The 15,599-nt window shown below is 52.1% G+C and overlaps 1 protein-coding gene across 2 annotated transcripts in view; it reads right to left on the reverse strand.

The window, feature by feature from the left end:
- The window catches only part of zbbx (zinc finger, B-box domain containing), a 41,974-nt gene that overhangs the window by 18,644 nt on the left and 7,731 nt on the right, over window positions 1-15,599 (reverse strand). For both annotated transcript variants that reach the window (XM_046315724.1, XM_046315723.1), the window contains exon 4: window positions 11,435-11,578. In XM_046315724.1, coding sequence (XP_046171680.1) covers window positions 11,435-11,578 — 144 coding nt within the window. The remainder of the gene's footprint in view (window positions 1-11,434; window positions 11,579-15,599) is intronic.

Raw genomic sequence — 15,599 nt, forward strand, 5'->3', positions numbered from 1 at the left:
AGACAGGGAGAGACAGGCCAGGGAGAGAGGGGGAGTGTGGTGGAGGTACCTGTACAAGACAGGGGGAGACAGACCAGGGAGAGGGGGAGGGGGGAGTGTGGTGGAGGAACCTGTACCAGACAGGGGGAGACAGGCCAGGAGAGGGGGAGGGGGGGCGTGTGGGGGGGCTACCTGTACCAGACAGGAGGAGACAGGCCAGGGAGAGAGGGGGAGTGTGGTGGAGGTACCTGTACCAGACAGGGAGAGACAGGCCAGGGAGAGAGGGGGAGTGTGGTGGAACATACCTGTACCAGACAGGGAAGACAGGCCAGGAAGAGGGGGAAGGCGTTGGAGAACCTGTACCAGCCAGGGGGAGACAGACCAGGGAGGGGGAGTGTGGTGGAGGTACCTGTACCAGACAGGGAGACAGGCCAGGGAGAGAGGGGAGTGTGGTGGAGGTACCTGTACCAGACAGGGGGAGACAGGCCAGGGAGAGAGGGGGAGTGTGTTGGAGGTACCTGTACCAGACACCATGGGGGAGACAGACCAGGGAGAGAGGGGGAGTGTGGTGGAGGTACCTGTACCAGACAGGGGGAGACAGACCAGGGAGAGAGGGGGAGGGGGGCATGTGGGGGGCACCTGTACCAGACAGGGAGAGACAGGCCAGGGAGAGAGGGGGGAGTGTGTTGGAGGTACCTGTACCAGACAGGGAGAGACAGGCCAGGGCAGATGGTGAACAGAGAGAGGTGAGTGTGGTGGAGGTACCTGTACCAGACAGGGGGAGACAGGCCAGGGCAGATGGTGAACAGAGAGAGGTGAGTGTGGTGGAGGTACCTGTACCAGACAGGGGGAGACAGGCCAGGGCAGATGGTGAACAGAGAGAGGTGAGTGTGGTGGAGGTACCTGTACCAGACAGGGGGAGACAGACCAGGGCAGATGGTGAACAGAGAGAGGTGAGTGTGGTGGAGGTACCTGTACCAGACAGGGGGAGACAGGCCAGGGCAGATGGTGAACAGAGAGAGGTGAGTGTGGTGGAGGTACCTGTACCAGACAGGGGGAGACAGGCCAGGGCAGATGGTAAACAGAGAGAGGTGAGTGTGGTGGAGGAACCTGTACCAGACAGGAGGAGACAGGCCAGGGAGAGAGGGGGGAGTGTGGTGGAGGTACCTGTACCAGACAGGGGGAGACAGACCAGGGAGAGAGGGGGAGTGTGTTGGAGGTACCTGTACCAGACAGGGGGAGACAGGCCAGGGAGAGAGGGGGGAGTGTGGTGGAGACCTGTACCAGCCAGGGGGAGACAGACCAGGGAGGGGGGAGGGGGAGTGTGGTGGAGGTACCTGTACCAGACAGGAGGAGACAGGCCAGGGAGAGAGGGGGGAGTGTGGTGGAGGTACCTGTACCAGACAGGGGGAGACAGACCAGGGAGAGAGGGGGGGAGTGTGTTCAGGTACCTGTACCAGACTGGGGAGACAGGCCAGGGAGAGAGGGGGAGTGTGGTGGAGCTACCTGTACCAGACAGGAGAGACAGGGGAGAGACAGGGGGAGTGTGGTGGAGACCTGTACCAGACAGGGGGAGACAGACCAGGGAGAGGGGGAGGGGGAGTGTGGTGGAGGAACCTGTACCAGACAGGGGGAGACAGGCCAGGGAGAGGGGGACAGGGGGCTACCTGTACCAGACAGGAGGAGACAGGCCAGGGCAGATGGTGAACAGAGAGAGTTGAGTGTGGTGGAGGTACCTGTACCAGACAGGGGGAGACAGACAGGGCAGATGGTGAACAGAGAGAGGTGAGTGTGGTGGAGGTACCTGTACCAGACAGGGGGAGACAGGCCAGGGCAGATGGTGAACAGAGAGAGGTGAGTGTGGTGGAGGTACCTGTACCAGACAGGGGGAGACAGGCCAGGGCAGATGGTAAACAGAGAGAGGTGAGTGTGGTGGAGGAACCTGTACCAGACAGGAGGAGACAGGCCAGGAGAGAGGGGGGAGTGTGGTGGAGGTAGCCTGTACCAGACAGGAGGAGACAGGCCAGGGAGAGAGGGGGGAAAACGAGAGGAACCTGTACCAGACAGGGGGAGACAGGCCAGGGAGAGAGGGGGAGTGTGGTGGAGGAACCTGTACCAGACAGGGGGAGACAGGCCAGGGAGAGAGGGGGTAGTGTGGTGGAGGTACCTGTACCAGACAGGGAGAGACAGGCCAGGGAGAGAGGGGGAGTGTGGTGGAGGAACCTGTACCAGACAGGGGAGACAGGCCAGGGAGAGAGGGGGAGTGTGGTGGAGGAACCTGTACCAGACAGGGAGAGACAGGCCAGGGAGAGGGGGAGGGGGGGGGCTACCTGTACCAGACAGGGGAGACAGGCCAGGGAGAGAGGGGGAGTGTGGTGGAGGTACCTAAACCAGACAGGGGAGACAGGCCAGGGAGAGAGGGGGGAGCAGTGGTGGAGGTACCTGTACCAGACAGGGGGAGACAGGCCAGAGAGAGAGGGGGGAGTGTGGTGGAGGTACCTGTACCAGACAGGGGGAGACAGAACCAGGGAGAGAGGGGGAGTGTGGTGGAGGTACCTGTACCAGACAGGGGGAGACAGGCCAGGGAGAGAGGGGGAGTGTGTTGGAGGTACCTATACCAGCCAGGGGGAGACAGACCAGGGAGGGGGAGGGGGAGTGTGGTGGAGGTACCTGTACCAGACAGGAGGAGACAGGCCAGGGAGAGGGGGAGTGTGGTGGAGGTACCTGTACCAGACAGGGGGAGACAGACCAGGGAGAGAGGGGGAGTGTGGTGGAGGTACCTGTACCAGACAGGAGAGACAGACCAGGGAGAGGGGGAGGGGGAGTGTGGTGGAGGTACCTGTACCAGACAGGGGGAGACAGACCAGGAGAGAGGGGGAGTGTGGGGAGGTACCTGTACCAGACAGGGAGAGACAGGCCAGGGAGAGAGGGGGAGTGTGGTGGAGGTACCTGTACCAGACAGGGAGACAGGCCAGGGAGAGGGGGAGGGGGCGTGTGGGGGGGCTACCTGTACCAGACAGGGAGAGACAGGCCAGGGAGAGAGGGGGAGTGTGGTGGAGGTACCTGTACCAGACAGGGGGAGACAGACCAGGGAGAGAGGGGGAGGGGGCATGTGGGGGCTACCTGTACCAGACAGGAGAGACAGGCCAGGGAGAGAGGGGGAGTGTGTTGGAGGTACCTGTACCAGACAGGGAGAGACAGGCCAGGGAGAGAGGGGGAGTGTGGTGGAGGTACCTGTACCAGACAGGGAGAGACAGGCCAGGAGAGAGGGGGAGTGTGGTGGAGGTACCTGTACCAGACAGGGAGAGACAGGCCAGGGAGAGAGGGGGAGTGTGTTGGAGGTACCTGTACCAGCCAGGGGGAGACAGACCAGGGAGAGGGGGAGGGGAGTGTGGTGGAGGTACCTGTACCAGACAGGGGAGACAGGCCAGGGAGAGAGGGGAGTGTGGTGGAGGTACCTGTACCAGACAGGGGAGACAGGCCAGGGAGAGGGGGAGTGTGTTGGAGGTACCTGTACCAGACAGGGGGAGACAGACCAGGGAGAGAGGGGGAGTGTGGTGGAGGTACCTGTACCAGACAGGGGGAGACAGACCAGGGAGAGAGGGGAGGGGGCATGTGGGGGGGCTACCTGTACCAGACAGGGAGAGACAGGCCAGGGAGAGAGGGGGAGTGTGTTGGAGGTACCTGTACCAGACAGGGAGAGACAGGCCAGGGAGAGAGGGGGAGTGTGTTGGAGGTACCTGTACCAGCCAGGGGAGACAGACCAGGGAGAGGGGGAGGGGAGTGTGGTGGAGGTACCTGTACCAGACAGGGGGAGACAGGCCAGGGAGAGAGGGGAGTGTGGTGGAGGTACCTGTACCAGCAGGGGGAGACAGGCCAGGGAGAGAGGGGGAGTGTGGTGGAGGTACCTGTACCAGACAGGGAGAGACAGGCCAGGGAGAGAGGGGGAGTGTGGTGGAGGTACCTGTACCAGACAGGGGGAGACAGACCAGGGAGAGAGGGGGAGTGTGGTGGAGGTACCTGTACCAGACAGGGGGAGACAGACCAGGGAGAGAGGGGGGAGGGGGGCATGTGGGGGGGCTACCTGTACCAGACAGGAGAGACAGGCCAGGGAGAGAGGGGGAGTGTGTTGGAGGTACCTGTACCAGACAGGGAGAGACAGGCCAGGGAGAGAGGGGGAGTGTGTTGGAGGTACCTGTACCAGCCAGGGGGAGACAGACCAGGGAGAGGGGGAGGGGGAGTGTGGTGGAGGTACCTGTACCAGACAGGGGGAGACAGGCCAGGGAGAGAGGGGGAGTGTGTTGGAGGTACCTGTACCAGACAGGGGGAGACAGGCCAGGGAGAGAGGGGGGAGTGTGGTGGAGGTACCTGTACCAGACAGGGAGAGACAGGCCAGGGAGAGAGGGGGAGTGTGGTGGAGGTACCTGTACCAGACAGGGAGAGACAGGCCAGGGAGAGAGGGGGAGTGTGGTGGAGGTACCTGTACCAGACAGGGGGAGACAGACCAGGGAGAGGAGGGAGGGGGGTGTGGTGGAGGAACCTGTACCAGACAGGGGGAGACAGGCCAGGGAGAGGGGGGGGGGGGCGTGTGGGGGGGCTACCTGTACCAGACAGGAGGAGACAGGCCAGGGCAGATGGTGAACAGAGAGAGGTGAGTGTGGTGGAGGTACCTGTACCAGACAGGGGGAGACAGACCAGGGCAGATGGTGAACAGAGAGAGGTGAGTGTGGTGGAGGTACCTGTACCAGACAGGGGGAGACAGGCCAGGGCAGATGGTGAACAGAGAGAGGTGAGTGTGGTGGAGGTACCTGTACCAGACAGGGGGAGACAGACCAGGGCAGATGGTGAACAGAGAGAGGTGAGTGTGGTGGAGGTACCTGTACCAGACAGGGGGAGACAGACCAGGGCAGATGGTGAACAGATCGCCAGGTGGAATCCAAGTAGCAGTGCAGCAGGCAGTGTAGTAGGGAATGGGAGTAGGTGTCTCACCCACTTGGGAGCAGCTTTCATTTCTGGAGGCAGATTTCCTGTATAAAATGCCAGTGATGGTCTTTGAACAACAAGAGTGGGTCTTCAGAGGACGCTTCAAAGACTCCTGACACTTGTTGGGCCCAAAGGACTTTTACTTCACACCTTTAGTGCTAATTGAATTTGTATCTGGCTCAGTTCCAGGTAGGAATGGTACAACACCCTCCGTACAACACACTCCGTACAACACCCTCTGTACAACACCCTCCGTACAACACCCTCCGTACAACACCTCCGTACAACACCCTCTGTACAACACCCTCTACAACACCCTCTGTACAACACCCTCTGTACAACACCCTCCGTACAACACCCTCCGTACAACACCTCCGTACAACACCCTCTGTACAACACCCTCTACAACACCCTCTGTACAACACCCTCTGTACAACACCCTCTGTACAACACCCTCTGTACAACACCCTCCGTACATCACCCTCCGTACAACACCTCTGTACAACACCCTCTGTACAACACCCTCTGTACAACACCCTCTGTACAACACCCTCCGTACAACACCCTCCGTACAACACCCTCCGTACAACACCCTCTGTACAACACCCTCCGTACAACACCTCCGTACAACACCCTCCGTACAACACCCTCCGTACAACATCCTCCGTACAACATCCTCCGTACAACACCCTCTGTATAACACCCTCTGTACAACATCCTCCGTACAACATCCTCCGTACAACACCCTCCGTACAACACCCTCTGTACAACACCCTCCGTACAACATCCTCCGTACAACACCCTCCGTACAACATCCTCCGTATAGCTTGGAAAAATAAAACCTTGGAAGCAGTAATCTCTCTGGTTAATTTTGGTCAAAATTAGGTTGTAGGTTTGATCTGGAGCGAATGCCATGCTGTGGAGGGCAGTATCCTGTATATGTCCTGGTGACATAGTGTTGTGGAGGGTAGTATCCTGTATATGTCCTGGTGACATAGTGAAGGTAGTGTTGTGGAGGGCAGTATCCTATATATGTCCTGGTGACATAGTGTTGTGGAGGGTAGTATCCTGTATATGTCCTGGTGACATAGTGAAGGTAGTGTTGTGGAGGGTAGTATCCTATATATGTCCTGGTGACATAGTGTTGTGGAGGGTAGTATCCTGTATATGTCCTGGTGACATAGTGTTGTGGAGGGTAGTATCCTGTATATGTCCTGGTGACATAGTGAAGGTAGTGTTGTGGAGGGTAGTATCCTATATATGTCCTGGTGACATAGTGTTGTGGAGGGTAGTATCCTATATATGTCCTGGTGACATAGTGTTGTGGAGGGTAGTATCCTGTATATGTCCTGGTGACATAGTGTTGTGGAGGGTAGTATCCTGTATATGTCCTGGTGACATAGTGAAGGTTATGTTGTGGAGGGTAGTATCCTGTATATGTCCTGGTGACATAGTGAAGGTTGTGTTGTGGAGGGTAGTATCCTGTATATGTCCTGGTGACATAGTGAAGGTTGTGTTGTGGAGGGTAGTATCCTGTATATGTCCTGGTGACATAGTGAAGGTTGTGTTGTGGAGGGCAGTATCCTGTATATGACATAGTGAAGGTTGTGTTGTGGAGGGTAGTATCCTGTATATGTCCTGGTGACATAGTGAAGGTTGTGTTGTGGAGGGTAGTATCCTGTATATGTCCTGGTGACATAGTGAAGGTTGTGTTGTGGAGGGTAGTATCCTGTATATGACATAGTGAAAGTTGTGTTGTGGAGGGTAGTATCCTGTATATGACACAGTGAAGGTTAGGTTGTGGAGGGTAGTATCCTGTATATGTCCTGGTGACATAGTGAAGGTTGTGTTGTGGAGGGTAGTATCCTGTATATGTCCTGGTGACATAGTGAAGGTTGTGTTGTGGAGGGCAGTATCCTGTATATGACACAGTGAAGGTTGTGTTGTGGAGGGTAGTATCCTGTATATGACACAGTGAAGGTTATGTTGTGGAGGGTAGTATCCTGAAATAACTCAATACAAAAACAACAAACGGAACGTGAAACCTATTACAGCCTATCTGGTGAACAGTACACAGAGACAGGAACAATCACCCACGAACTACAAAGCGAAACTAAGGCTGCCTAAATACGGTTCCCAATCAGAGACAACGAGAATCACCTGACTCTGATTGAGAATCGCCTCAGGCAGCCAAGCCTATACAACACCCCTAATCAGCCGCGATCCCAAATACTACAAACCCCAATACGAAAAACAACATATAAACCCATGTCACACCCTGGCCTACCCAAACATATAACAAAAACACAAAATACAATGACCAAGGCGTGACAGAACCCCCCCCCCCCTAAGGTGCGGACTCCCGGATGCACCTCAAACCATAGGGAGGGTCCGGGTGGGCGTCTGTCCATGGTGGCGGCTCCGGCTCGGGACGTGGACCCCACTCCATTAATGTCCTTGTTCCTCCCCTTCGTGTCCTGGGATAATCCACCCTCTCCGCCGACCATGGCCTAATAGTCCTCACCCAGATCCCCAATGAACTGAGGGGCAGCTCGTGACTGAGGGGCAGCTCGGGACAGAGGGGCAGCTCGGGACAGAGGGGCAGCTCGGGACAGAGGGGCAGCTCGGGACAGAGGAAGCCCAGTACTGAGAGGAAGCCCAGTACTGAGATGAAGCCCAGTACTGAGATGAAGCTCAGGCAGGTAGTAGGCTCCGGTAAATCCTGGCTGGCTGGCAGATCTGGAAGATTCTGGTTGACTGGCAGATCTGGAAGAGACTGGTTGTCTGGCAGATCTGGAAGAGACTGGTTGACTGGCAGATCTGGAAGAGACTGGTTGTCTGGCAGATCTGGAAGAGACTGGTTGTCTGGCAGATCTGGAAGAGACTGGTTGTCTGGCAGATCTGGAAGAGACTGGTTGTCTGGCAGATCTGGAAGAGACTGGTTGTCTGGCAGATCTGGAAGAGACTGGTTGTCTGACAGATCTAGAAGATCATGGCTGACTGGCGGATCTAGCTGCTTCATGCAGACTGACAGCTCTGGCTGCTTCATGCAGACTGACATCTCTGGCTGCTTCATGCAGACTGACAGCTCTGGCAGCTTCATGCAGACTGACATCTCTGGCAGCTTCATGCAGACTGACAGCTCTGGCTGCTTCATGCAGACTGACAGCTCTAGCTGCTTCATGCAGACTGACAGCTCTGACTGCTCCATGCAGGCTGGCAGCACCTTGCAGACTAGCAGCTCCTTGCAGACTGGCAGCTCTGGCTGCTTCATGCAGACTGACAGCTCAGGCTGCTCCGAACAGGCAGGAGGCTCCGGCAGCGCTGTAGAGAAGGAAGGCTCTGATAGCGATGAACAGGCGGGAGACTCCGACAGAGGAGGAGGGAAGGAAGGCTCTGATAGCGCTGAACAGACAGGAGACTCCAGTAGCGCAGGAGAGGAGACAGGCTCTGGCTGCGCTAAACAGGCGGGAGACTCCGACAGCGCAGGAGAGGAGACAGGCTCTGGCTGCGCTAAACAGGCAGGAGACTCCGACAGCGCAGGAGAGGAGAAAAGCGCTGGCTGCGCTGAACAGGCGAGGCGCACTGAAGGCCTGGTGCGTGGTGCTGGAACTGGTGGTACTGGATCGAGGACACGCACAGGAAGCCTGGTGCGGGGAGCTGCTACCGGAGGACTGGTGTGTGGAGGTGGCTCTGGGTAGACCGGACCGTGCAGGCGCACTGGAGCTCTTGAGCACCGAGCCTGCCCAAGCTTGCCTGGCTCGATGCCCACTCTAGCCCGGCCAATAGGAAGGGCTGGTATGTGCCGCACCGGGCTATGCTCCCGCACTGAAAACACTGTGCGCTCCATAGCATAACACGGTGCCTGCCCGGTCTCTCTAGCCCAACGGTGAGCACAGGGAGTTTGCGCAGGTCTCCTACCTGGCAGAGCCATACTCCCTGTAAGCCCCCCCAATAATTTTTTGGGGCTGCTTTTCGGACTTCCAACAGCGTCGCCGTGCTGCCTCCTCATACCAGCGCCTCTCCGCTTTAGCTGCTTCTATTTCTTCCTTGGGACGGCGATATTCTCCAGGCTGAGCCCAGGGTCCTTTCCCGTCTAATTCCTCCTCCCATATCCAATTCTCCAAGTGGTGCAGCCTCTCCCACTGCAACTGCTCTTCACGATTAACAGGGAGAGTTGGCTCAGGTCTGAACCCTGACTCAGCCACTCTCTCTCTGCGCCACCTTCTCTTTTTTATTGACTCCATTCGCCTGTAGCCCTCTTCGCATTGCTGCAGCGAATCCCAGGCGGGCGCCTGCACTCTCTCTGGGTCGGCCGCCCACCTGTCGATTTCTTCCCACGTCGTATACTCCATGCCTCTACCGTCCATAACGTCCTCCTTTCGCTGTTGAAGCTGTCGCTGCCAGTTTACACACTGCTCGGTCCGTGAGTGGTGGGTGATTCTGTAACGGCATTCGTCTGTTGAAGGAAGAGAGTCGGACCGAAATGCAGCGTGGTGGTTACTCATGACTTTAATGAACGAAAACGGAACGATACATGAAAAAACTCATAAATACAAAAACAACAAACGGAACGTGAAACCTATTACAGCCTATCTGGTGAACACTACACAGAGACAGGAACAATCACCCACGAACTACAAAGCGAAACTAAGGCTGCCTAAATACGGTTCCCAATCAGAGACAACGAGAATCACCTGACTCTGAGAATCGCCTCAGGCAGCCAAGCCTATACCACACCCCTAATCAGCCGCGATCCCAAATACTACAAACCCCAATACGAAAAACAACATATAAACCCATGTCACACCCTGGCCTACCCAAACATATAACAAAAACACAAAATACAATGACCAAGGCGTGACAGAAGGTTTTGTTGTGGAGGGTAGTATCCTGTATATGTCCCTGACGAAAAATCAAAGTTTCTCCAACTCAAAACTATCCTTTTGTAAAAAACATGTTGAAAAATGTGAGAGCTCACATTAAGCTGTGTGTCTCTCTCTGAGGGGGGCATGTCCCATCCTGGGTCTTACTGGATATGATAAACAGAGTAGAGCCGTCCTGGGTAAAACTGGGTCATAAACAGACAGAGTAGAGCCGTCCTGGGTAAAACTGGGTCATAAACAGAGTAGAGCCGTCCTGGGTAAAACTGGGCCATAAACAGACAGAGTAGACCGGTCCTGGGTAAAACTGGGTCATAAACAGACAGAACAGAGCCATCCTGGGTAAAACTGGGTTATAAACAGACAGAGTAGAGCCGTCCTGGGTAAAACTGGGTTATAAACAGACAGAGTAGAGCCGTCCTGGGTAAAACTGGGTCATAAACAGACAGAGTAGAGCCGTCCTGGGTAAAACTGGGTTATAAACAGACAGAGTAGAGGCGTCCTGTGTAAAACTGGGCCATAAACAGACAGAGTGGAGCCGTCCTGGGTAAAACTGGGTCATAAACAGACAGAGTAGAGCCGTCCTGGGTAAAACTGGGTCATAAACAGAGTAGAGGTGTCCTGGGTAAAACTGGGCCATAAACAGACAGAGTAGAGGTGTCCTGGGTAAAACTGGGTCATAAACAGACAGAGACAGAGCCGTCCTGGGTAAAACTGGGCCATAAACACCGTAAAAGAAAGACATGGTACAGACTTCGAGAGAAGAAAGGCGGAGGGAGCGGGGTGAGGAAGAGGAAGGGAGAGATGGTTTCGCAAAGGGACTGTAATGATTTGATTAGCAGCAGGCGGTATTAGCCGTGTCACAACGTAAACAGATTACCTCAGTGTTTCTGAGCTCCTAGAGAGTGAGGAGAGGAGAGGCACACAGCACTGGACCAGCTCCCAATCCTCTCTCTCCCTGTGCGTGTGTGTGTGACTGATAACACGGTATAATCTCTTTATGAAACCTGCATTGTCGGTGACAGGAAAGTGAATCCATACGCAGGAATCTGAGCTGCATTAATTGCAGGTTAAATGGAGTTCTGTGTGTTTGAGAGTAAATACGAGACAAGCGAACACAGATTTATGAGGAGGAGAGGAGAAACAGAGGTGAGCTCTACTCCTGGGGGTCAAACCACAGAGCAGGAAGAAACAGAGGTGAGCTCTACTCCTGGGGGTCAAACCACAGAGCAGGAAGAAACAGAGGTGAGCTCTACTCCTGGGGGTCAAACCACAGAAGAAGAAGAAACAGAGGTGAGCTCTACTCCTGGGGGTCAAACCACAGAAGAAGAAGAAACAGAGGTGAGCTCTACTCCTGGGGTTCTTACAAACACACTAACAAATCTATATTTCCTAGATCATGAAGGACAAACGTGAAATGGACATAGCATGTTTAACTCTTCACTCTTAGGAACCAGGCTTGAACTGCTTATGATGTATATATAATATTGAGGTTAAGTTTGCAGGCTAAGTCACTTATCCCACCCAAGGACTAGATATCTCCGGAGTATTATCACCACACACACAGGCACCAGAGAGACAACTCATACCAGATGTATACAGCCCCTGACCAGAGGATGCTCCTCTCTGGGTGGGTGTGGCTACGTGACTGAGGCTGTTCATCATCACCGTGGTAACCAGGTGTTCCTCAGCACAGCCTCTGAAGCTGCTACAGGGCATCCAGCTGTCTGCCCCTGAGAGAGAGAGAGAGAGAGAGAGAGAGAGAGAGAGAGAGAGAGAGAGAGAGAGAGAGAGAGAGAGAGAGAGAGAGAGAGAGAGAGAGAGAGAGAGAGAGAGAGAGAGAGAGAGAGAGAGAGAGAGAGAGAGAGAGAGAGAGACAAAACAGTCCACAATGTTGCTCTCACCTTTCAGATCACTGAAGGTAAGCGGATAGAGGGAGAGAAAGAGAGAGAGAGAGAGAGAGAGAGAGAGAGAGAGAGAGAGAGAGAGAGAGAGAGAGAGAGAGAGAGAGAGAGAGAGAGAGAGAAAAAAAAAGGACTGATAGGGGGAGCGAGAGACACATAAAACCTGTTGGATCATAGCCCTCTGGAAAAAAGAGGAGGCAGATGGAGAGACATAAATGAGAGAAGAGCGTTGTCAAGGTGATATCCCTCCTCTAACCTTTATCTCCCATTAACTTTGAAGCTTAACGATCATGGCAGACGTAGGGCTCTGTTTGACCAGTGCATGTGGTGAAAAGGACATTTCCTGTTCCAGGTTGTTTTATATGATGTTAGAATGTCTGAGACTTCCTGTTCTATGTGACAATGTTAGAATGTCTGTGTCTGAATGCAGGTGTGGAGAGGGGAGGAGGTACCGGTCCAGTGTGATGAGACTTCCTGTTCTATGTGACAATGTTAGAATGTCTGTCTGAGACTTCCTGACTTCTGAGACTTCCTGTTCTATGTGACAATGTTAGAATGTCTGAGACTTCTGTTCTATGTGACAATGTTAGAATGTCCTGTTCTATGTGACAATGTTAGAATGTCTGACTTCCTGTTCTATGTGACAATGTTAGAATGTCTGAGACTTCCTGTTCTATGTGACAATGTTAGAATGTCTGAGACTTCCTGTTCTGACAATGTTGAACAATGTTGTGACAATGTTAGAATGTCTGAGACTTCCTGTTCTATGTGACAATGTTAGAATGTCTGAGACTTCCTGTTCTTCCTGAGACTTCCTGTTCTATGTGACAACAATGTTAGAATGTGACAATGTTAGAATGTCTGAGACTTCCTGTTCTATGTGACAATGTTAGAATGTCTGAGACTTCCTGTTCTATGTGACAATGTTAGAATGTCTGAGACTTCCTGTTCTATGTGACAATGTTAGAATGTCTGAGACTTCCTGTTCTATGTGACAATGTCAGAGACTTCCTGTTCTATGTGACAATGTTAGAGACTTCCTGTTCTGTTCTATGTGACAATGTTGGAACTGAGACTTCCTGTTCTATGTTGGAATGTCTGAGACTTCCTGTTCTATGTGACAATGTTGGAATGTCTGAGACTTCCTGTTCTATGTGACAATGTTGGAATGTCTGAGACTTCCTGTTCTATGTGACAATGTTGGAATGTCTGAGACTTCCTGTTCTATGTGACAATGTTGGAATATCTGAGACTTCCTGTTCTATGTGACAATGTTCTGAATGTCTGACAAGACTTCCTGTTCTATGTGACAATGTTGGAATGTCTGAGACTTCCTGTTCTATGTGACAATGTTGGAATGTCTGAGACTTCCTGTTCTATGTGACAATGTTGGAATGTCTGAGACTTCCTGTTCTATGTGACAATGTTGGAATGTCTGAGACTTCCTGTTCTATGTGACAATGTTGGAATGTCTGAGACTTCCTGTTCTATGTGACAATGTTAGAATGTCTGAGACTTCCTGTTCTATGTGACAATGTTGGAATGTCTGAGACTTCCTGTTCTATGTGACAATGTTGGAATGTCTGAGACTTCCTGTTCTATGTGACAATGTCATAGACTTCCTGTTCTATGTGACAATGTTGGAATGTCTGAGACTTCCTGTTCCATGTGACAATGTTGGAATGTCTGAGACTTCCTGTTCTATGTGACAATGTCAGAGACTTCCTGTTCTATGTGACAATGTCAGATACTTCCTGTTCTATGTGACAATGTCTGAGACTTCCTGTTCTATGTGAAATGTCTGAGACTTCCTGTTCTATGTGACAATGTCTGAGACTTCCTGTTCTATGTGACAATGTTGGAATGTCTGAGACTTCCTGTTCTATGTGACAATGTTAGAATGTCTGAGACTTCCTGTTCCATGTGACAATGTTGGAATGTCTGAGACTTCCGGTTCTATGTGACAATGTCTGAGACTTCCTGTTCTATGTGACAATGTCTGAGACTTCCTGTTCTATGTGACAATGTCTGAGACTTCCTGTTCTATGTGACAATGTCTGAGACTTCCTGTTCCATGTGACAATGTTGGAATGTCTGAGACTTCCTGTTCTATGTGACAATGTCTGAGACTTCCTGTTCTATGTGACAATGTCGGATTATACATTTCTATCCAATAGAGAGCTATGTAATCCATCAACCTCAATGAACTTCAAGGTTCCAGACGCAGGCATCCAACGGAAAACAATGTGTGATGTCGTCTTGATGGGAGTGTGATGTCATCTTGATGGGAGTGTGATGTCGTCTTGATGGGAGTGTGATGTCATCTTGATGGGAGTGTGATGTCATCTTGATGGGAGTGTGATGTCGTCTTGATGGGAGTGTGATGTCGTCTTGATGGGAGTGTGATGTCATCTTGATGGGAGTGTGATGTCGTCTTGATGGGAGTGTGATGTCATCTTGATGGGAGTGTGATGTCGTCTTGATGGGAGTGTGATGTCGTCTTGATGGGAGTGTGATGTCGTCTTGATGGGAGTGTGATGTCATCTTGACGGGAGTGTGATGTCGTCTTGATGGGAGTGTGATGTCGTCTTGATGGGAGTGTGATGTCATCTTGATGGGAGTGTGATGTCGTCTTGATGGGAGTGTGATGTCGTCTTGATGGGAGTGTGATGTCATCTTGATGGGAGTGTGATGTCATCTTGATGGGAGTGTGATGTCATCTTGATGGGAGTGTGATGTCATCTTGATGGGAGTGTGATGTCATCTTGATGGGAGTGTGATGTCATCTTGATGGGAGTGTGATGTCATCTTGATGGGAGTGTGATGTCATCTTGATGGGAGTGTGATGTCATCTTGATGGGAGTGTGATGTCATCTTGATGGGAGTGTGATGTCATCTTGATGGGAGTGTGATGTCATCTTGATGGGAGTGTGATGTCATCTTGATGGGAGTGTGATGTTGTCTTGATGGAAGTGTGATGTTGTCTTGATGGAAGTGTGATGTCATCTTGATGGAAGTGTGATGTCGTCTTGATGGAATCCCAAGCACCTTAATATCCTCTTCCTTCTCATACACAGCAACACAACAAGGCAGGGAACCTAAAGTACAGTGTCCCAACACCCATTCTGAATAGTAGCCATTTAGTGTGGTTATATTCTGTTGCCATAACGGCTGGTTTTATAACACCTCTTTGGATAGGAGTGTCATAATGGACTGTTGACATTGACCGAGAACTCTGACTTATTGTGGCATGGAAGAGTCTCAATAGGTTGTCTCCTGCGACGGCTATCCTGCTATTGAGCAGGCTATACACAGATCACAGTGTATACAGCTGCATCAACGCTGGGACCGAGAGACTGAAAAACAGCTTCTATCTCAAGGCCATCAGACTGTTAAACAGCCACCACCTGGCTGCTGCCAACACACTGACTCAACTCCAGCTCACTTTTAATGGAAAATGGAAATTGATGTAAAATATGTATCACTTGCCACTTTAAACAATGCCACTTAATATAATGTTTACATACCCTACATGACTCATCTCATATGTATATACTGTACTCTATACCATCTACTGCATCTTGTTTACATACCCTACATTACTCATCTCATTTGTATATACTGTACTCTATATCATCTACTGCATCTTGCCTATGCTGTTCTGTATCATCACTCATTCATATCTTATGTACATATTCTTTATCCCTTTACACTTGTGTGTATAAGGTAGTAGTTGTGGAATTGTTAGGTTAGATTACTTGTTAGATATTACTGCACTGTCGGAACTAGAAGCACAAGCATTTTGCTACACTCACATTAACATCTGCTAACCATGTGTATGTGACCAATA

This window comes from Oncorhynchus gorbuscha, linkage group LG19, assembly GCF_021184085.1.
Source record: "Oncorhynchus gorbuscha isolate QuinsamMale2020 ecotype Even-year linkage group LG19, OgorEven_v1.0, whole genome shotgun sequence".
In the NCBI taxonomy this organism is placed as follows: Eukaryota; Metazoa; Chordata; class Actinopteri; order Salmoniformes; family Salmonidae; genus Oncorhynchus; species Oncorhynchus gorbuscha.